The 23445-nt window shown below is 38.9% G+C and overlaps 1 protein-coding gene across 1 annotated transcript in view; it reads left to right on the forward strand.

The window, feature by feature from the left end:
• DSCAM (DS cell adhesion molecule) overlaps nt 1-23445 on the forward strand; it is a 189532-nt gene that overhangs the window by 87321 nt on the left and 78766 nt on the right. The window contains exon 5 of the mRNA XM_089910069.1: nt 10710-10856. Within this exon, the coding sequence (XP_089766195.1) occupies nt 10710-10856 (147 nt within the window). The remainder of the gene's footprint in view (nt 1-10709; nt 10857-23445) is intronic.

A 23445-nucleotide genomic window follows, 5' to 3' on the forward strand; every position in this document is an offset into this window, starting at 1 on the left:
TGCCATCTACTGTGCCTCATTTGAAACGCACCCTGCACAGACCTCTCAGACCCACTGTCTAAACAGCAATTCTCTATCTAGATTCAACCTTTTTGTCTTAATTCTCTCAAGAGTGCTTTTCACATTATGTAATTGTTTTTGTCTGTTTACTTATTTTGTCTGTCTCCCCAACTGAAATACTTGCTCCTAGAGGTCAGGGGCCAAAACTGTTTTGTTCATCTTATAAATGAATAAATACAACTCAAGTTTTTATAAGACCTTTGGCTCTTAAAAAAAAATCCTTACATAATTCCTTCAAAAAAAAATCTATTCTTTCCAACGATTTATTCTTTTAAAGAAATAGGAATCTAATTAGAGGAAAGATTGATGACAGACTCGAATATCTGCTCAAGAGCACTGATCTGATCAGTAACAGCCTAAATGGGGTAATTAGGTATACAGTCGGATTGCAGCACGTAGGCTTAAATTAGAAGTGTGTAATTGAGCCTCATTTCACTGCAGGAGAATCTCACTGAGAGAATTTTATTTACATAAGAAAAATGTCTTAGTGAGATTACTTTGGGAGAACTTAGACATATATCTGTCAGATCACTCCTTACTTACCAAGTCCAGCCCAGGGATGCTGGCTTACTCCTCACATCCCGTGTGTGGAGGGAACCTCAATCTTTACAGCCACGTGGGCTTCCAGGAGGCTCAAGGTCCAAGTTGGGGCTTCCCGATTTCCTTTTTTTTTTTTTTAACTTTTCATTTTATATTGGAGTATAGTTGACTAACAATGTTGTGTTAGTTTCAGGTGTACAGCCAAGTGATTCAGTTATACATGTACATGTATCTATTCTCTTTCAAATTCTTTTTCCAATTAAGTTGTTAAAGAATATGGAGCAGAGTTCCCTGTGCTATATAGTAGGTCCTTGTTGGTTATCTATTTTAAATACAGCAGTGTGTACATGTCAATCCCAAACTCTCTGACTATCCCTCCCCCCAACCCTTCTCCCCTGGTAACCATAAATTGGTTCTGTAAGTCTGTGAGTCTGTTTCTGTTTTGTAACTAAGTTCATTTATATCATTTTTTTGGATCCTGCATGTGAGTGATATCATGCAATATTTCTCTTTCTCTTGATACTTGATACTTTCATATCTTGATGTGTTGACACTTACATAAACATAGCAGGCCCTAACAGTACGATACCTTAGTGTACAGAGCCTGTTTTGGGGAAAAATTCAAAGTATGCGTGTCATCAGGCGTTTAATTCAGCATTTGCAGGGTGAGGGGAAACAGCAGGTAAGTTAGGCAAACCCGGGGATCACCTTGTCTTCGAAGATGTTGCCGTCACTTGGGGGAGGCTAACACATACATGACCAATTAGACTGAATGCAATTAAGTGTGAAGTCGTGTGTCACACAGTAGTTCAGGAAGGTCAGGAGATCCTCTATATAGTGGAGTAGACTTTGGGGTTAGGTGTCTGGAGTGGGAGGGTTACAAAGACCAGGAAAAGTATGGAAAGCCTCCCCTTCTGCCTTTAAGCATGAGCATATGTGATCAGGCTGAAAACCAAACAACACAGAAGACCATCTTTTGACACGTTTACTCTCAACATAAATACTATTCTAGGTTTCTCTCCTTCCCCTCTGCCATGATGCTCACATGAGTTTGGTCTACACCTGCTGCATCCTGTCTCTAAGCCCACCACCAACTGATACCTTCTTCAAAATAACTTTCAACTGCACAAGTAGGACACTAAGAGAGTTTTCTTTTAAGATGTTCAAAGACTTGATACTATGAAATAAAACATGTAAGTCCCCCCTTCCCTTCTCCTAATCCAGTCATGACCTCAGAAGTGAAGCAACTATAGTTAACATTTTGGTGGATATCTTTTCACTTACATACACAAATTTACTACCCCCCAACACAAACACACATTCATTGTCTTTTGTACATAACATTATATAATGTTCTGTAATTACTCTATGTTATGTCTTGGAGATCTTTCCATGGATTATACATAGATTTACCTTACTGTCTTTTAAATGGATGCATAGTATGGATGTACCCTCGTGCGTTAATCTATTTGCCCTTGATTGGCATTTAGGTTTGTTTTCCATTTTTCATTTTTTAAACAATGCTGCAGTGTACATTTTGGGTGTACACTGATGTGTGCACATGTATGAGTGTCCCCTAGGATAGAGTCTTTGAAGAGGACAAGCTGGATCAGAATATATGCAATTCTTACATTTTAAGTGTGCTAGCAGATTGCCCACCAGAAAGCAAAAGCCCTCACCAATTTGCACTCCTACCAGTGGGTGTTCATTTCCCCACACTCTTGTCAAGACTACATATTATCAAATATTTTAATTTTTTCTAATTTCCTGGGTGAAACATAGCACCTTGTTTTAATCTGCACTGATTTGGTAAGGTTCTATGTAAATTCTGATCCTGAATCAGTTAAAATATAATTTCATTTGTGGAAAAATTGATGTTTTTACAATTTCACGTTGTCTAATCCTGGAATTTGATACACCTCCCCGCATTTACCCAGGTCTCCCCTTATCCTCTTTGGTAATGACTTGTCGTGCTCTTTAAGTTCATCTTCTAGAGTACTAGCTGTTCGTAGCTAGAGATTTAATATTTTTGCTGATCTAGCAAGGTGGATAGTTTACCATTATATTCTATTGAAGATTACAGCTATTCTAAAGTGCTTTTCTCTAGCGGGAGCTTACATAGACATTCTTATTTAATATCACAATATTTCCAGGAGGGTAATATTGCCCCATTGTACAGATAAGGAAACTGAGGCTCTGTTAGGCTACATTTGTATTCTCAGTTATCCTGATAGGAAGACACAGAACTGAGATGTCTGCATTATCCTTTCCGGAAGTGCTTTCCTACCCCCGCCCACCACTCCATGCCCTCCTGGGTCTCCGTCCTCCTCTCTTGCTGTCTTTTGCTGACCTTCTTCCCTTACTTCCCTCTCCGAGGGCTCCTGGGCATCAGTTCCCATAAAGGGCTCTTCGACATGCCTAACTTGGTTCCCAGAGCTCTGTCTCCAACTCCATTGTATCATCCATGCCAAGTCACCCAGCATGTCCAGGACTGAACTCCTGTCTTCCCTGAGAAAGAGACAGCCTCACCCAACTTCTCTACTCCGTCCCTGCTACCACAGTCCCGTCAGTCCTCAGACTCAGCACTTGCTGTGATCCTCTCCCCAACCAAGTTCTGTTGATCCTTTGTTTAAATACATTTCTGTGCAAGTCACTTCTGTTCCCCTACAGCTGTTCCTGCACTCAGCCCAGGCCTTCCTGCTTATGCTCCGGCCGTGACCAGGTCAGGGAGTGCAGTGGGTAGGGGTGTGACCTCCCAGCCCCATCATCAGGGTGTTGTGCTTGCTGGGATGCTTCTAATTCTGTGAGCACAGGCAGTCACTTCACCTTGGTCCTCACTTTTCTCATCTGTAAAAATGGGACTAATAACAGTACCTGCCTTCCTGGGTCATTGCAAGAACTAAATGAGTCAAAACATATAACATTTAGTGCAACGGTGGCTCACTGAACACAGAAGACCTACTGGCTCTGATTAGGGTTAGGATTCATAGCCAGATGTCTCTGTGTCCACATTTCCCCTTTCTTTAAGGACAACCATTCCACAGGGTTAGGGCCCACCCTACTCCAGGATGACTCCTTCTTAACTAATGACATCTGCAGTGACCCTGTTTCCAAATAAGGTCACATTCTGACGTCCTGAGGGTTAGGACTCAACTGGTGAACTTTGGAGGGAACACAATTCAACCCATAACAACTGGTTAGATGTCTTACCTTAAGGGCCTACTCCTTTCTCTTTCGTATATGAGGCTTTCAATGTAATTTTGTTAAACCATAATATTTTGTCAGACCACTCAATTGCTCGAGAAATATCTGTAGTTCCTTCATGCCTGCATCTAGTTATGGCTTGGCACCCACCCATCACATCACAGAAGAGACACAACTCAGAACCACTGGAATGAGTTGAATTCCATTCCAATCTACATCTGAATTAAGATGTATAGCTAACTTTAACGTTATCATAGATTATATATGTACATATATATGTATTATATATGTATATTTTTCTTCTGTTTCTACTTGTTTTAGTTAATGCTAATTTAACTTTCAAAATAAAGAAATATAAGTTATTCATGCAGAGACTCATCTAATTTCTAGCACTATATACTTAGAACTTGGATTTTATGCTTGTGTTTCTCTCAGAAACTGATATGAAAACTGCTCCGGAGAAAGCTCTATTTCGTTACACAGCATAGATGTCAATTGCAGGTGGCAGGCACAGCTGATAGAAGTTTCATTGTGTTGTGCTACCATTTGGCATCTTATTAGAAGAACCATCTGTTCTTTTAATTACTATTAACTCAGTTGGGATTGCAATAGCAAGAAAAACCCTAAGATATATTTCTGACTAAATGAAAAATCAAACATGCTTTTAAAATCTTCCTGAAAATAATATTGTCTCTATTGAAGATCTAACAGCCTGGCTGTACAGGAAAAAGCCAGAGAGCATTATGAAAGAATAATTAACATCCAAATCTGAAAATATGCTCATTTTCATATAAGAATACATTACAGTCATTCCTAGGGGGGGAAATACTCTATGTATTATACATAAGGGAGTTTCATGTTGAAATCTAAAAAGAGGCTTTTTTCTTTCTTTTTACCAGACTTAAGAAGAGACATTTTGTATATAAATAATGATAGATGGATTTCATCCACCCATCTCTTGAACAAATATTTTCAGGAAGCACAGCCAAGCACTGCTCTGTGTTATGGAGATGAAAAGTGGTTCAGGACAATTCAAGTTTCTGCTGTTCTGGTTAGAGAATAGAAATGTTAAAGCAATCTCCAACATACCTGAGATGACTCCACGTAGGCATAATAGAGTCAAGAGCTCTGAGCATGACCGTGGATGTGGTTCATGTTGACATTGCTGGAAAGTGGCTTTAGAAACTGAGGCCAGAATGAAGGGAAGGAGCCAGCCAGGTAGAGGTCTGGGCTCAGGGCCCTTCAGGTGGAGCAATTAGGAGAAGAGCAGTGTGGCCGGGGCAGAGGGGAAGAGGGAGAGAGTGCATGAATGATAGGGCCAGACCTAGACCTAAACCGTTGAGCTACCATGAATAGCTGGGTCTAGCGGGACTCCATCAAGACACGGGACAGTCTGCATGGAGGTTGGGTGGCAAATGGGCTGAAGGAGCAGGAGTGGAGACAGTTTGTTGAAAGACTGGGACCCTTAGACCTTGGTGGTGCGCAGAGAGGGAAGTGGATCGTTCAGGATGTATTTTAGAAATAGGAACAGAAGGTCATTCTGGTGGATGGTATATGAGGGGTGAAGAATGATTAATTTGGAAAACTTCAGAATGTGTATCTTACGTTCAGATACTGGCAAACATGCCAGGGGATGTTATTATTCAAATAATATCATTATGATGATAGAGGAGGTCTCTGAGTTTCCATCTACTCCAGATCTATCTATCTATCTACCTACCTATCTTCTATCATCTTTCTATCTATCTACTCTTTATCTATCTATCTATCTATCTATCTATCTACCTACCTATCATCTTTCTATCTACTTTTTATCTATCTGTCTATCTATCTAGTTTCTATCTAATCCCTTTCTACTGCAGAAAGGATTTCTGAAGACAGTGTCCGCATAGCCTCCTCCCCCAAGAGCCCCACAGAAAGGGCATGTAAAGGCCCTCTCTGGGCCTCATTTATATCTTTCTACCCCTGTTAGTGCTCTGTTGTGTGACACTGGCCCAGAGAGGGTAGGGAAATATTTTGCCTGCAGTGACACAGCTCCAAGTGGCAGAATTCTGATGTCAAACTCACCATTGTCATTTCCACTTTGGTGCTTTTTCTAACACATGAGGTTGCTTCACATCAGGAAGCACATCCATGAAGAGTTAGAAGTGAGCCCCACTATGTAAGTGAACATGGGCTCAGGCAGGCCCGATGGCCTTGGGCAGTACTAGGTACACCTGTTGACCGGCTTTTCTTAGCAGGTCAGCTGAGTAACACGCATGACATTTACTTCCAAAACGACCATTTTAATGCATGGCTATCTGTTAGAGGGCCTCTATGCATTAACCTCATCTCCAACAGTAGAGCAAAGAGGATGTGGCTCATCCTCTCTTTTTCATAGATGAACAATCCGAAGGTTAAAGAGGTTGAATGTCTCATCGGGGGTCACACATAGTGGCATTGATGGGTTTGGAATTCATATCCATTGGATTCCCAAACTCAGATTTTTTTTTCTTCTACAATGAGGAATCTCTCCAGGTGGGTGAGCTTGTTACACTTGGTACCAGGGAAAGAGCTTTTAACTTGATACTTTATAAGAACAGGAAAAAAAATAGCAGAGTAGATTGAGCAAGCAGGTTAATAAAGGGAACATATACAGCTAATTATTTGTATCAGAGTAATACACAAGGATGAGTACAGGTTTGGTGATAAATATCAATTTTTCCTCCCACGGTAATGGTGTTTCCCTTCATCCGGATGAAGATAAACCTCTTCCCAGATTATAATCCAGCCTTTTCCCTCCCATCCTGTTTTCCTACCTGATGCCATGTCTCTAACCCTGAGACTCAAAGCTGTTTAGATTGTAAGCTCCCTGAAGACGGATGCTGTGTCTCATTCCTTTTTGGGTTCTCGGAGCCCAGGACAGTGCTGGCCCAGTGAATTGATGTACCTCTCAGCTCTGGTTTCCTGTTCACCCAGAACACATGGCACCTCCTAGAATCAGCTCCCACACGCTCCCTTCAGGAGGACACGCATGCCTGCTGTCTGCAGTTGACTACTCATAGTTTGGCAAAATGGATTTCTAGAGCTGTTGCTATTTCTCTGCCTCTGACGCTGGTCAGAAACCCAAAAGGCATTGTGCCTGAGCCTCAGGACCTGCCATGCTCTATGTGTCCACCGCTCAGCACCATGACAGGAGGAATGTGGCTGTAGGACTTCTACCCTGAGTGTTCTACAACATTCCGAATCATGCAGATGCCCCATTTTCTTTGGTAGTTTTATGTTTCTAGATAGAAATATCCCACTAGTCCCTGTGTTGAGCTTAGCCAGGCTGGCTGAACTGGTACCAAGCTGTGGGTTTACTTCAGTGGCATTAACATACCAGCTCATGTCGACGAACATTGGAGAACCACGCCAGCAGTCACTTGATACCCATTTACTCTTAGTTTATGCAAACTTCTAACAGCTTTGGTATGTCTAGTCTCTACCTCTCAGCATACCGAAGGCATCACATTGGGTGTGTGTCCACAGGGATACTGACAGCAGAGAGAAGTAACAGCTAATAGCCTGGCAGTAACGGGGGGAACAGATAAACTATTAAAGGCAGAAGCAGGGGCTTGAGTTCCTGGACCATTTAGTGCATGTTGAGAAGCCAAGGTAGCTTCTGAGACATCTCTCTAATAACTGAGCAACATGGCTCAATAATCAACACCCACAATGATGACCCTGAATCCAGAAATCACTCACTATTGTTAACTGACTGATTTGCAATGTGTTTAACATGACAAAATGTATCTACTGCATTTTAGTAATGTTTCCACCTAAAGTGCTGATAGTTTTCCAAGGGAAAGAAAGTTACCTATAGAATTTTGACTTTGCACAGTTGTATATTACCAGACATTTCTGAGTAGTAAAGGGTGTATGTGTATATGTCTGTGTGTGTGCGTGTGCCTATGTGTGTGTGTGAGAGAGAAAGAGACAGTTTGGGTGTGTGTGCAGTTTATTGCTATTAATATTTTGTATTTTAATATTTGCCTATTTTAACAGAAGCACATTCTTCAATTTCATTTAAGGCTGTGAACAAACCCATTTATTCCATATGATACAAAACCCTCTGGTGAAGTAAGACAGGAAGCGGGGTGCAGTGGCAAGCAAGGGGGTGGATGAGAAGCTTCCTTGTCCCTGTGAAGCCTGGCGTTCTAGCGACTGTGCTGTCCCTCACTGTCCTGAGGGTTCCACGTGTCGCGGGAGTTCAGACTGAACCTTGGGTCTTCGCAGCCCTGTCCTAATAAAGGCTTCTATTCTTCATCCTTATTTTAAATTTTAAAATACCGATCATTTTGGGGATGTGTTTTAACGAGAAATAAAGGGTTAGACAAAGATGGTTCAAATTAGCCCAGGAATTCAGTCACGTCCTTCTCTCTTTCCTGTGAATATTTCAGAAAATGTTTCAGACAGGGTTCCTGTTTTTCTGAAACAACATGTCTTAAGAGAGTTTTATTTAGCATGCTAAGTGGGTAAAAAGAAGTCAGATATTCTCGGAGCAAAGTGAGTGATCAAATTAAATGTGCCTGGAGACCAGAGCCCTCTCAGGAATCAGTGGAGTAATGAGTGCAGGCTGCTGCTGCAACCCTGAGCATCTCTCAGAGCTCTGAGCAGCCGTGCACACGATGCTTTTCCTTACATTGAGCCACTGCCGATGGCCTGTCAATTCCAATGAAAAGACTCTGTGTTAGAGAGGGGACAGGAGTTAATGCAGTATTTTTTTCATCCCTCTTTTCTGTCTATCATTCTGTACTTTAAAGGAACTGGTTATGAAAGCATTATGTAAGTATGCAAAATATACTGAAAGAAAAAAATGTTTCAATTATACACATTATATACTGGTAAGAAATGCTTGGCATGTGATGAAATATGACAAGTGGTATTTTTAGTTGCTTTTTTTAGGGGGAAGATAATGCAAAAATATCTAGAATATACATCATTTGCTTTTTCAGCTATTCTAATATTTAGCATATTTATAGCGTGTTTTAAAATAAGTAACTAATGTAGTTGTTTAAAAAGTAAATTTATTACTTAAAGATATTTTATCCTCCTTTAGTAGTTAGTTGGTGTTCTTTTGGAAAGCTTATGCTAGATCAGTAGTTGTTTTATGATTTTTTCCATGTTCATGTCCATGGAATTGCTTTCATATTGCATAAGAAGTAATAAGCCATTTTTATTTTTTTAAGATTTTTTAAAATTATTTTTATTTATTTAAAAATAAAATGTGTTGGGTCTCGTTGCTGTGTGCAGCCTTTCTCTAGTTGTGGCAAGCAGGGGCTACTCTTCCTTGCGATGCACAGGCTTCTCACTGTAGTGGCTTCTCTTGTCGTGGAGCACAGACTCCAGGTGCACGGGCTTCAGTAGTTGCAGCATGCAGGCTCAGTAGTTGTAGCTCATGGGCTTAGTTGCTCCGCGGCATGTGGGATCTTCCTGGGCTAGGGCTCGAACCCCTGTCGCCTGCATTGGCAGGTGGATTCTTAACCACTGTGCCACCAAGGAAGCCCATATTTAAAAAAAAAAAATTAATGTCTTTACTGGAGTATAGTTGCTTTACAATGTTGTGTTAGTTTCTGCTGTATAACAAAGTGAATCAGCTGTATGTATACATATATCCCCACGGCCCCTCCCTCTTGCGTCTCCCTCCCACCCTCCGTATCCCACCCCTATGAATAAAATATAAGAAATAACCAAGAAATAACCAAGTGTTGGCTCAAGTTGAATATTTGAGACCTAAAATTAATGAAGTCAAGACTCCTGGCAAATTCTGATTAAAATAAACCCAAGGCAGTTTCAAATGAACCTAAGTAAAACAGTTTAAAAGAAGGTGAATTTTTGGCATTTTAGTCCTTCCCTAAGGAGACAAAACCACATTATCTTTTAAGTAGAATTGCATCAGGCACAGAAATATTCCATAAGAAAGACTCTAACAGTGGTAGAAAGCGTCTTGAGTCACTACCATGTAGGTGCAACAACTCACCTTGAGATTTTCTCCTTAGCTTTTATTTGGTGTATCATCAAATTATCATTAAGCAGTGAAGACTTGTCTTTAGACATTTACATTTTCAAAGGAAAAATCATCTTTATTCTTCTTCAAGCAGCACTGATGCTTGAGCTCTTAATGTGAGCCATTTCTGCACAAATAGAGTTGTAGAGGTGAAAATCACAGGTCACGGAGAACACATTTTGTCCTGTGCTGGTACGAAGGAGGCACAGCTGGGTATGGCTTTTTTCTCCCTGAGGTGAAGGTATTATTGTCAATAATTTGAGTAGTAATTAGGAAATAGCAGTGTTCTCTAAAACACTGAATATAGGAAGAACTGACCTTTGTCTTAGAATATAGAAGTAAGTGTTGGTTATTATTGAGGAAATAAGACAGTCTTTCCTGGGAAGATTGTGGAATGTATTATTGCTCTATAGTCTGACACTTTTGTGTGTTTATTGAAATATTTCAAACTGAGGCAAAAGTTTATGTTTACATGAGGTAGAAATTTACAAAAGAAAGTTAATACTCCTTTAACATGTCACATTCAAGAGAAAAGTGATGATCAAAGAAAATATGCTAAATTAGCTACATACTAATTATATGCCTACTTTGTTGCTGTTAAATAAATACATGACCTAAATAATTAACTCATGAGAGTAGGCTTTACAAGTATATACTTATTGGGTAACATACTTACTAAAACCTCTTAATTTAGGATAGTTGAAGAATTAATATATATCTCAGGCCCTTAAAGTAACACACACATACAAACACACACCTTTTATTTTCCTTCACATGAGTTTCCTTCAGGTGAAGAAAAACTATTCAATGACTTTGTTTACATGACTCGGTTGTTTCTGTTGTGTTTTAATGGGGTAATCATTTTCTTTGATTTCAGGATCTAGATTTCTCATCACATCCACGGGAGCCTTGTATATTAAAGATGTACAGAATGAAGATGGATTGTATAACTACCGCTGTATCACACGGCACAGATACACCGGGGAGACAAGGCAGAGTAACAGCGCTAGACTTTTTGTATCAGGTAAAAATTCATCAACACTGTGTTTTCTATCTGTCTCTGTCTTCCTTTGTTAGTGCTCTGGGATGACTCAACCAAAATTGTGGAATTCATGAACGACTTCATTTTTTTTCCCCAAAATATTTTAGCAATTAAAGGTTTTTGTTTTAAATATAAATTTATTTATTTATTTTTGGGTGTGTTGGGTCTTCGTTTCGTGCAAGGGCTTTCTCTAGTTGCGGGGAGCGGGGGCCACTCTTCATCGCGGTGCACGGGCCTCTCACTACCGCGGCCTCTCTTGTTGCGGAGCACAGGCTCCAGACGCGCAGGCTTAGTAGTTGTGACTCACGGGCCTAGTTGCTCCACGGCAGGTGGGATCCTCCCAGACCAGGGCTCGAACCCGTGTCCCCTGCATTGGCAGGCGGATTCTCAACCACTGCGCCACCAGGGAAGCCCAGCAATTTAAGATTTTTTAAACCAATACCAATACAGTACAATGCAAATATGGATATTTCAAGTGAAATAATTTCACCTTTTATAAAGCTCCAAATTCCTGTGACCCAATAAGATTTCTGTTTTGCTGAAAATGCCTCCTTGCCCTGTTATTTGTATGTTATGTCATTGGCAATACCAACCAGCACCATGATGCCTCCTACCCTGCATAGATCTGGGGGAGCAGGGCAGGGTCCTATAGAACAGGGATCCCCAGCCCCTGTTAGGAACCGGGCCACACAGCAGGAGGTGAGCGGTGGGCGAGCGAGCGAAGCTTCATCTGTATTTACAGCTGCTCCCCATTGCTCATGTTATCGCCTGAGTTCTGCCTCCTGTCTTCATTATGGTGAGTTGTATAATTATTTCATTATATATTATAATGGAATAATCATAGAAATAAAGTGCACCATAAATGTAATGCGCTTGAATCATCCCTAAACCATCCCCCCCACCCCTGCCGATCCGTGGAAAAATTGTCTTCCATGAAACCGGTCCCTGGTGCCAACTTGTTCCCTGTATCATGTCTAACAACAGTGGGGAAATTATCCATGTCTGAAGTTAAATAAATAATCACACTCTCTTAACTCCCAGGATTATTCTTGAGTGAAGAAAACCCCAAAGTAAGTTTATTCCACTGTGATAAATATGTCCGTTTTGTGCCTTTTTTAATGGGATTTATGCTTTGAGAAAATATTGACCTTTTGAAGAATCTTTATAGTTGGCTTGCTATTGGCCCATCTGTCAAACAAATCAGCAATCCATTCACACGGGGACGCATTAGCACTTCATGCAGCAGTTTAAAGCGTAAAATGACCATCTTGGTATTAAAAATCAAGTGCAAAATATCTGACCTTCGCCCTTATAGCTTTAGAGTGTAAAATCGATCCATGCAGTGAATATCTATTTTATTTGTCATGATGTTTTGTGCGGGAGACGTGACGGGAAGTTTTTAAATATTGGGGAAATTAAAACAATGTCACCTGAACACCCACTTACTGCCCTTGATAATGTTCTATCTGGATTCCTCTTCCCTATTCACATCCTTAAAATAGCCAAAGCCCACCTGTCTTTTCAGGTGTAGAACAAACGTAATTGATTTTTCCTCTGAACTTGAAAATACTTTTTTTTTTACCTCTTCTTTTCCATGTCAATTGATACTTTATACCTTGTATTATAGTTATGTCTTGTTGCCTCTTTTAAGGGCAAGAATAATCATTACAGTAAAAATATGCTCACTTTTTTCAAAAATGTAGAGAAAATGAATTAGAAAATGAATGGCATCTGTCATCTATTCCATGGTAGCTTTAATGACAACACAATCGTCTACATGTTCAGAATCTCTTAGGAAAGGTCTTGTTTGCATTGAAGAGGAACTTCTTTATGACAATATTGAGTTAAGAAAGGAGCAGTTTCTGGGGGTGGCATGGATCTGGGTATGAGATTGAGCTTAGCAAAAGAAGCAAATAAACATTTCTCCATCGAAAGAACGTGAATTAAGTGATGATAATCTGGGAGCCCATTTTCCTCTAAAGAGAAACCTAAAAAGAGAGAAAGCCTGAAAAGGTAACCTTGTTTATCTCTACTCTAAATCAGTAAGTACTGATTTTCAAATTTAACTCTCAGAGTGGGAAAGGAAAATTTGCTTTTCTTAATCCCAAGGTTATTTATTTTAAATTTTTTTAAAGCATGTTTTGCTGATGTTTCAAAAATAGGCAGCAGGACTCATTAGCATTGGGTCACCATGGAAGTGATGAGCGTCCATGAGATCGCCTCATGAGCATTTGTGCAGATAAGTGAGGAACATCAGAGCAGAATCTAGTGAAGGAATACCATACACTCAGATGCCAGCAGAAGTGAGGGAATAAGACCGAACGTTTGGGGTTAAAGGTGGTATTTGCAAGAAGGGAGAAGTCAACAGAGTCACACATAATCAAAAGGCTCATAAGAGAGTCTGCTGCATGTGGTGAATTACGCTTATGATTTTTGGGTCACAGACATTTTAATAAAGTAGTTGAGGGAGGAGATTGTCCGTGCTAGAAGATGAGAACATAGACACTGAGTGCGGATTATTGTTCTACAGTTCTAAGCTTTGAAGGCAAAGAGAAATTAATTTTATTTTAAATTAGATTTAAATTCATTTAAAAATGTACACATGGGGTTTGGATCATGGAGGGGGCATGTTAGTAACAAGGTTTTGAATGACTCCAAACTTCTCCTGAAGCCAAAACAGAGGCAATAGGATGATGGGGATTCCCCAGAAACTCTTAAATGTGGGGGGCTATGGACAAACTACTGACAACAATAGGACCAGCATAAGAAGAGCAGCAGTGTAACAAGAGGTGATGGATAGTGAAAAGGGAAGAGTTACTGGGATTACTATATAGTCACAGAACTGCAAAGTTGCCAGCAAATGCTCATCTCCAAAAAGCGGAGGACGGGAACGTCCCTGGTGGTGCAGTGGTTAAGAATCCGCCTGCCAATGCAGGGGACACAGGTTCGAGCCCTGGTCTAGGACGATCCCACATGCCGCGGAGCAACTAAGTCCATGCGTCACAACTACTGAGCCTGCACTCTAGAGCTCATGAGCCACAACTACTGAGCCCACGTGCCACAACTACTGAAGCCCACACGCCTAGAGCCCATGCTCCTCAATAAGAGAAGCCATGGCAATGAGAAGCCCATGTACCACAATGAAGAGAAGCCCCCTCTCGCTGCAGCTAGAGAAAGCCTGTGCACAGCAACGAAGACCCAGCACAGCAACGAAGACCCAACACAGCCAAAAATAAATTTTAAAAAAATAAAAAATAGAAGAGGACCATCTCTTGAATGGAAACCTAAAATGTGTCCAAGAATATTCACAACAATTTGATAGACCTACACAACCTCTGAGTTGAAGCTGAATGCAAAAGGGCCATGATATCACATAGCTTGGTAGTAGCCTAACTCCTTGCAGATCTCAGAAATATTTAGCAAATACTACTTTCAGAAGAACAGAATCTCACCCTGAGAGAAACTGCTGGATTTAGGAATCAAACTGAGCCAGAGTGGAACACTAAACAGAGAGAGAAGGCTCAGTAGTATGGGAGGCCCTAGAAGAATTTCATCCTATAAGATACTGTAACAGAGGGAAAATTAACTATGTTTATATTATTTTTATTTGGAACCAAGATTTTCAGTGTAACAGAAAAGATAAAAATAGAAAACCAAAGAATTAATAAAATTCATGAAATATCCAATAGAAAGTATCAGTACACACTTGCTGTTTTTTTTAATATGTGATTCCAAGTTCTTTCCCTTTTCAATGGGCAGTGGGCAACCAACAGCAACAAGCACCTCTACCACCTAGATCATAGTCTCCTTTAAATATTATTCCCCAATAACAGGGACCATGTTTCCTTGGAAGAACAATGGATTATTGGTCTGGGACAGGAAACATATAAGATGAGCCTGGAACATAAATGGGGTCTTGTCACAATTGTATGTATGCACATATATACACACACACACACACACACACACACGTGTATATGTGTGTATACATATATACACATATGTACATATATATACTTACATAATCATTTACATATATGCTTACATGTGCACACATACATAGACATTTAATAATAACAAAAGCAATAATAAGAAACTTATTCATCTACTTAGAGGTAACTAAGGCAGGCATCAACTCTTGATTTTGATAATTAGTCATTAAAGATAACAACAAAATTTCTTCCTGTCTTTCTTGTAACTACTGTATTTCAAGATAACCAAATAACCCTAGTTCAGGGAGGAAAGTTCTTATTTACAGAATAATTACATCTATTGAATGTGAAAGAAAACGGAAATTTTAAAATTGCCATTTTCAACCCTTAATAAAATAACTTAATTCAGACAAACATTATCATCTGAATTTTCTGATCAATTTAGTCTCACTGAGTGTGGGAAAGCAACACGTTATATAGATGCAAAGGGAAAGAAAAAAGGTTGAACCTGATCTAGATTATCCATTACAACTATATTCCAGTTATAAGGAAAATGGCAATAGAGGAGCAGGTTAAATGACACCATGAAGAAAGAAATTCAAAATGTGAGATTTCTTGTAAGATAACTCACCTGGTTTCTTCGATGAGTCAAAGACATGAAAGGAAATAGAAGGAGAGTCTTATCTGAATTAAAAGAGAATCAAGAGCCATAACAACTAAGATCACTGGTAAGGGGGTGTGGCCAAGATGGCAGAGTAGGAAGACCCTGAGCTACCTCTTGCTATGGGCACACCAAAATTAGAACTATTTGCAGAGAAACTATTGATGAGAATGACCTGAAGACTAGTTTTCCACAATTAAAGAGATAAAGAAGGAACCACAGTGAGCAGGTAAGAAGGGCAGAGACGTGATAGAGTCAAGATCACCACTCTGGATAGGCAACCCACAAGGAAGGAGAATCATGATTGCAGAGCTTCTCCCCAAGGAGTGAAGAGCCTGAGCCCCACATCAGGCTTCCTAGCCTGGAGGTCCTGCATCAGGAAGATGAATCCCCAGACTGTCTGTCTTTGAAAGCCAGTGGGGCTTGTATACAGCAGAACAGGAGGCTGAAGGAAATAGAACTCTCAAAGGGCTCATACAAAATCTCACACACTCTGATACCCAGCGCAGAGGCAGTAATTTGAAAACAGCCTGGATCAGACTCACTTGCTGATCTTGGAGAGCCTCCTGCAGAGGCACTAAGCAACTGGGACTCCCCCTGGGGAGATGCTGGTGGCAGCAGTTTTGGAGAGCTCATTGTACCATGAGGACACTAGTGCTGGCAAGTGCCTGTTTAGAGTCCTCTCTCTCACCTAGTATCGTTGGAGGCTTACCAACCCATGGACCAGTTGGCAGCACGCCTTGGACTCCCCAACCCAGGCTAGCAGCCTGCTGCATGGAGATGAGCCCCACCCATTAGTGGGGCAGCAACCTCTGCATGAGGCAGGGCCTGCCAGCCAACCAGGCTGGGGTCCAGCCCTGCCTACCAGCACTCCCACAGTAGTGGGCTGAACTACAATAGAAGGGTGCATGCAGCCCACATAAGGGCACCCTTAGAGCAAATACCTGTGGTGACCAGAGCAGAGTGTGCTGCTGGGACCCATAGGATGTTTCCTGTATAAGGCCACTTCTCCAAGATCAGGAAATGTAACTGACCTACCTAATACATAGAAATAAAAACAGAGAATTAGACAAAATGAGGCAACTGAGGAATATATTGCACACAAAAGAACAAGATAAAATGCCAGAAGAAGAACTAAGTGCAGTGGAGATAACAATCTACCCAATAAAAAGTTCAAGGTAATGATCATAAAGATGCTCAATAAACTCAAGAAAAGAATGGATGAACACAGTGAGAAGTCTAACAAAGAGTTAGAACCAAGAAGAGCTGAAGAATACAATAACTGAAATAACAGTACACTAGAAGAAATCAGTAGTAGATTAGATGATAAAGAGGAACAGGTCAGCAAACTGGAAGACAGTAATGGAAATCACTCAAGCTGAACTGAAAAAAGAAAAAAGAATTTAACAAATGAGGACAGTCTGAGGCCTCCAAGACAACATCAAGCATGCTAACATTCACATTACACAGGCTTCATAAAGAGGAGAGAGAGAGAATGGGGAAGGCAACTTATTTGAAGAAATAATAGCTGACAACTTCCCTACCCAGGGAAAGTAAACAAATATCTAGGTCCAGGAAGCACAGAGAATCTCAAACAAGGTGAACCAAAGAGATCCATACCAAGACACATTGCAGTTAAAATGGCAAAAATTAAAAATAGAGAAACTAAAACATAGCAACAGAAAAGAAATTAATTAAGTACAAAGGAACTCCCAGATGACTGTCAGCTCACTTTTCAGAAGAAACGTTGCAGGCCAGAGAGGAGTGGCATTATATATTTAAAGTGATGAAAGGAAAAAATCAAGAACACTCCACAAAAGGAGAGGTAGAGAGTTTTAGACAAGCAAAAGGTGAAAGATTTCAGTACCCACCAGTAAACCCATTTTACAAGGAATGATAAGGGGACTTCTCTAAGCAAGAAAGAATGTACTGCACCTAGAAATGAAAATTATGAAAGGAAAAATCTCATTGGTAAAGGCAAACATACAGTAAAGATAGTAGATCAGCTACTTATAAAGCAAGTAAAAAGGTTAAAAGATAAAAGCAATAAAACGATTTATATCTATAATAAGTAGTTAAGGGATACACGAAACAAAAAGACACAAAATACAAAGTCAAATATGTTAAGCATTGGTAAAAATGCAGGGTTGTTAGAATATGTTCAAACTTAAGAGATCATCAACTTAAAATAATCATATATTATATATATACACACATATATATATGTAGATAGATAGATAGATAGATAGCTATTTGGTGACCACAAACCAAAAATCTATAATAGATACACAAAAAAAGAGAAAGGAATCCAAACATAACACTAAAGATAGTTACCAAGTCACAAGGGAAGAGAGCATAAAAAGAAGAAAGGAACAAAAAAGAACTACAAAACAACCAGAAAACAATTAACAAAATGGGAATAAGTACATAACTAATCAAAAGACATAGAGTGGCTGAATGAAAAGAAAACAAAAACCAAAAAAACAAGACCCATATATATGCTGCCAGCAAGAGACGTACTTCAGATCTAAAGACACACACAGACTGAAAGGGACAAAGAAGGACATTACAAAATGATAAAGAGATCAATCCAAAAAGAAGATACAACAATTGAATCTATGTATCCAGTATAAAATCCCCTAAATATATAAAGCAAATATTAACAAATTTAAAGGGAGAAATTGAGAGCAACACAATAATAGTAGGGGACTTAAATACCCCTCTTACATCAATGGATAGATCATCCAAACAGAAAATCCATAAGGAAAGATTCACCTTAAATGAAACATTAGATCAGATGGGCTTCAGGAAAGATTACACACTAGGCCACAAAAACAAGTCTCAGTAAATTTAAGATTGAAATCATATCAAGCATCATTTCCAACCACAAGGATATGAGACTACAGATCAACTACAAGAGAAAAAAACTGCAAAAATCACAAACATGTGGCAGCTAAACAATATGCTACTAAACAACCAATGGGTCACTAAAGAAACCAAAGAGGAAATTTTAAAATATCTGAATACACACAAAAACACAACAATCCAAAATCTATGAGATACAGCAAAAGCAGTTCTAAGAGGGAAGTTTATAGTGATGCAAGCCTACCTCAAGAAATAAGAAAAATCTCAAATAAACAACCTAACTTTATACTAGAGGAACTAGAAAAAGAAAAACAACAAAACCAAAGTTAGTAGAAGGAAAGAGATTATAAAGATCAGAGCAGAAATAAATGAAATAGAGACTAAAAAAATAGAAAAAATCAATAAAAGTAAGGGCTAGTTCTTTGAAAAGATTTTAAAAAATTATAAAATTTTAGCCAGACTCATCGAGAACAAAAGAGAGAGGTTCCAAATAAATAAAGTCATAAATAAGTGGGGAAAAGTTACAACCAACACCACAGAAATACAAAGGATTGTAAGAGATTACCACAATTATACACCAATAAAATGGACAATCTAGAAGAAATGGATAAATTCCTAGAAATGTACAATCTCCCAAGACTGAATCAGGAAGAAATAGGAAATCTAAACAGACTGATTACCATTAATGAAATCAATCAGTAAAAAAACAAAACAAAAAAAACTTTCAACAAAGTTCCAGGACCAGACAACTTCCCAGGTGAATTCTACCAAACATTTAAAGAAGAGCCAATCCTTCTCAAACTATTCCAAATTTGAATAGGAAGAAATGCCTCCGAACTCATTCTGTGATGCCAGAATCACCCAATCACTCAGATACCAAAACCAGACAAAGACACCACACACACCACACAATTATAGGCCAACATCAAGAATGAATATTGCAAAAATCCTCAATAAAATATTAGCACAAACTGAATTCAACAATACATTAAGAGACATACACCATGATCCATGGGATTTATCCCTGGGATACAAGAATAGTTCAGTATACACAAATCAATCAATGTGACACACTATGTTAACAAATTGAAGAATCAAAATCATATGATTATATCAGTAGAGGCAGAAAAAGCTTTTGAAAAAATTTAATATTCATTTATGATAAAAAAAAACCCTCTTGGGTCTTTCCTGGTGGTGCAGTGGTTAAGAATCCGCCTGCCAATGCAGGGATCATGGGTTTGAGCCCTGGTCCAGGAAGATCCCATGTGCCGTGGAGCAACTAAGCCCATGTGCCACAACTACTGAGCCTGCGCTCTAGAGCCCATGAGCCACAACTACTGCGTCCTCGTGCCATAACTACTGAAGCCTGAGCACCTAGAGCCTGTGCTCCACAACAAGAGAAGCCACCACAATAAGAAGACAATGCACCACAATGAAGAGTAGCCCCCACTCACTGCAACTAGAGAAAGCCCGCATGTAGCAATGAAGACCCAATGCAGCCAAAAAAAAAAAAAAAAAAACTCTCAACAAAGTGGGTATAGAGAGAACATACCTCAACATATATATGGCAAGCCCACAGCTAACACCATACTCAACACTGAAAAGCTGAAAGCATTTCCTCTAAGATTAGAAACAAGACAAAAATATTCACTCTCACTCTTTCATTCAACATAGAACTGGAAGTCCAAGCCACAGAAATCAGACAAGAAAAGAAATAAAAGTAATGCAAATTAGAAAGGAAAAAGTAAAACTATCACTGTTTGCAGATGACATGATACTATATACAGAAAAATCCTAAAGATGCCACCAAAAAACTACTAGAACTCATACAATAAATTTGGTAAAGTTACAGGATACAGAATTAAAATACAGACATTTCTTGCATTTCTATACATGTAACAACAAACTATTAGAAAGAGAAATTAAGAAAACAATCTCATTTACAAGTGCATCGAGAAAAAAAATACCTAGGAATAAATCTAACCAAGGAGTTAAAAGACTTGTATTCCAAAACCCAGAAGACGTTGACAAAAGAAATTGAAGATGACACAAACAAATGGAAAGACACAACATGCTCATGTCTCGGAAGAATAAATATGATTAAAATGGCCATGTTCCCCATGGCAATCTACAGAATCATTGCAATTCATATCAAAATACCAATGGCATTTCACATATCTAGAACAAATAATTCTAAAATTTGTATGGAAACCAAAGAAACTCTGAATAGTCTAGACAATCCTGAGGAAGAAGAACAAAGCTGGAGGCATATCATGCTCCCTGATTTCAAACTATATTACAGACCTACAGTCATCAAAACAGTATGGTACTGATGCAAAAACAGACACATAGATCAATGGAATAGAATAGGGAGGCCAGAAATGAGCCCACACTTCTATGATCAATTAATCTATGACAAACGTGGCAAGAATATAAGACGGGTAAAAGATAGCCTCTTTGATAAATGATGTTGGGAAAACTGGATACCTACAGGCAAAAGAATCGAACTGGACTACTCTTTCACACCATATACAAAAATAAATTCAAAATGGATTAAAGACCTAAACTTAAGTCCTGAAAATGTAAAACTCCTAGAAGAAAACATAGGCAGTACATTCTTTGACATTGGTCTTAGCAATATTTTTTTAGATCTATCTCCTCAGGCAAGGGAAACAAAAGCAAAAAATAAATACATGGGAATGCATGAAACTAAAAAGCTTTTGTGCAGTGAAGAAAACTATCAACAAAATGAGAAGGCTGCTGAATGGAAGAATATATTTGCAAATGGTATATCTGATAAGGGGTTAATATCCAAAATATGCAAAGAACTCATACAACTCAACATAAAAAAAAAACCTAATTAAAAAATGGGTAGGGCTTCCCTGGTGGCGCAGTGGTTGAGAGTCCACCTGCCGATGCAGGGGACACGGGTTTGTGCCCCAGTCCGGGAAGATCCCACATGCCGCGGAGCAGATGGGCCCGTGAGCCATGGCCGTGGAGCCTGTGCATCCGGAGCCTGTGCTCTGCAGCGGGAGAGGCCACAACAGTGAGAGGCCCACATAACGCAAAAAAAAAAACAAAAAACAAAACAAAATAAAAAATAGGTAGAAGACCTGAATAGACATTTTTTTTTTTCCCAAGGAAGACATACAGATGGCCAACAGACATATGAAAAGATGCTGAACATCACTCATTATCAGGGAAGTGCAAATCAAAACTACAGTGAGATATCAGTACACATCTCTCAGAATCGCTATTATCAAAAAGTCCACAAATAACAAGTGTTGGCAAGGATGTGCAAAAAAATGAACCCTCATGCACTGAACAGCCACTATGGAAAACAGTATGGAACTTTTCAAATAATTAAAAATAGAACTACCATATGATCCAGCAGTTCCACTTCTGGGTATTTATCTGAAGAAAACAAAAACACTAATTTGAAAAGGTATATGCACCCCTATATTCATTGCAGCATTATTTACAATAACTAAGATATGGAAGCAACCTAAGTGTACATCAGTAGATGAATGGATAAAGAAGATGTGCTATAAATATACAATGAAATATTATTTAGTCCTAAAAAACGAAATCTTGCCATCTGTGAAAACATCGGTGGACATAGAGGGTATTATGCTGAGTGAAATAAGTCAGACAGAGAAAGACAAATATTGCACTATATGATTTCACTTATGTGTGGAATCTAAAACAACAAATGAATAAACATAACAAAACAGACTTATCAGCACAGAGAACAAATGGGTAGTTGGTGGAGGGGAGGAAGGAAGGGGAATGAAAAGGAAGAAAGGGTAACCATGTGAGGCAATGAATGCTAATTAGCTTGATTTTGATGATCATTTCACAAAATATATTTATCTGAAAGCATCACATTTTACACCTTAAGTATATACAATTTTTGCCAGTTATACCTCAATAAAGCTGGAAAAACATTTGAAAAGGAGACATAACAACAAAATGTTAACTGTAAAACAATCCTGATTTGATTAATTATAAAAACAGTAATAATAATATGACTTTTTATCTCATTATGAAAAAATGAATGTGGAGTAGATGATAGGTGATACCAAGAGGCTGTTATTACTCTTGTGTGATACTGACATTGCGGTTATACATGAAAACTCTTATTTTCATCAGAGAAGCATTCTAGATAACATAGGTTTTATGACTTGACTCAAGCATGTTGGCACCAAAAGCAAAGGCTATAGAGAAATAAACAGAAGGAGGATAGAAATATTGTGATGCCTGTTGTATCTGGGTGATGACTATATAGGACACATTATATCATTTTCTCTTGTTTTGTGTGAGTTTGCAAATTTTTGTGATTAAAAACTGGTTTTTAAAAATGTAGATAAAAAGTTTGAAGACGCGGAGATGGAAATGAAATCCAGTGTTGTGTGGTTGTACTAAGTCTATGTCTGACCAAATGTCTCCATGAGAGCACGTTATCAAGCATCACTTAAATGTAAAAGGAATGCCCCATTCCTTTTTTTGTAAAATAGTTTTATTGAGATTTAACTTACCAACCATAAGCTTCACTCATTTTAAGTCTACAATTCAATGATTTTAGTAAATACATAGAGTTGTAATCTAATTTTAGAACATTATTTTCTACCCAAAAAGATCCCTGCTGCCCATTTGCAGTAAATTCCAATTCCAGCTCTGGGAAACTACTAATCTACTATCTGTCTCTACCGATTTTCATTTTCTGCATATTTCATTTAAGTCAAATCCTGCAGTATATGGCTTTGTATCTGCCTTCTTTCATTTAGCATAATCTTTCGAGGTTCTTTCATGTTGTAACATGTGTCAGTGTTTCACTCTTTTGTATTGCCGAATAGTATGTATGTATATTCACATTTTGTTTATCCATCCACTAAACAATGGTCCTTTGGATTACTTCAGCTTTTTGGCTCTTATGAATAATCCTGCTATGAACGTTTGTGAACAAGTCTTTGAGTGAACGTAGGTTTTCCTTTGTCTAGGGTAGATACCTGGGAGTGGAGCTTTTGGGGCCTTACAGTAAACTGAAGTTTTAACATTTTAAGTAGCTACCAAACTGTTTTCCAAAGTGGCTGCACCATTTTACGTTCCCATC

Source organism: Delphinapterus leucas, chromosome 4 (assembly GCF_059928025.1).
Source record: "Delphinapterus leucas isolate spDelLeu-1000000601 "Yukka" chromosome 4, BTC_Dleu_Yukka2, whole genome shotgun sequence".
Taxonomy (NCBI): domain Eukaryota; kingdom Metazoa; phylum Chordata; class Mammalia; order Artiodactyla; family Monodontidae; genus Delphinapterus; species Delphinapterus leucas.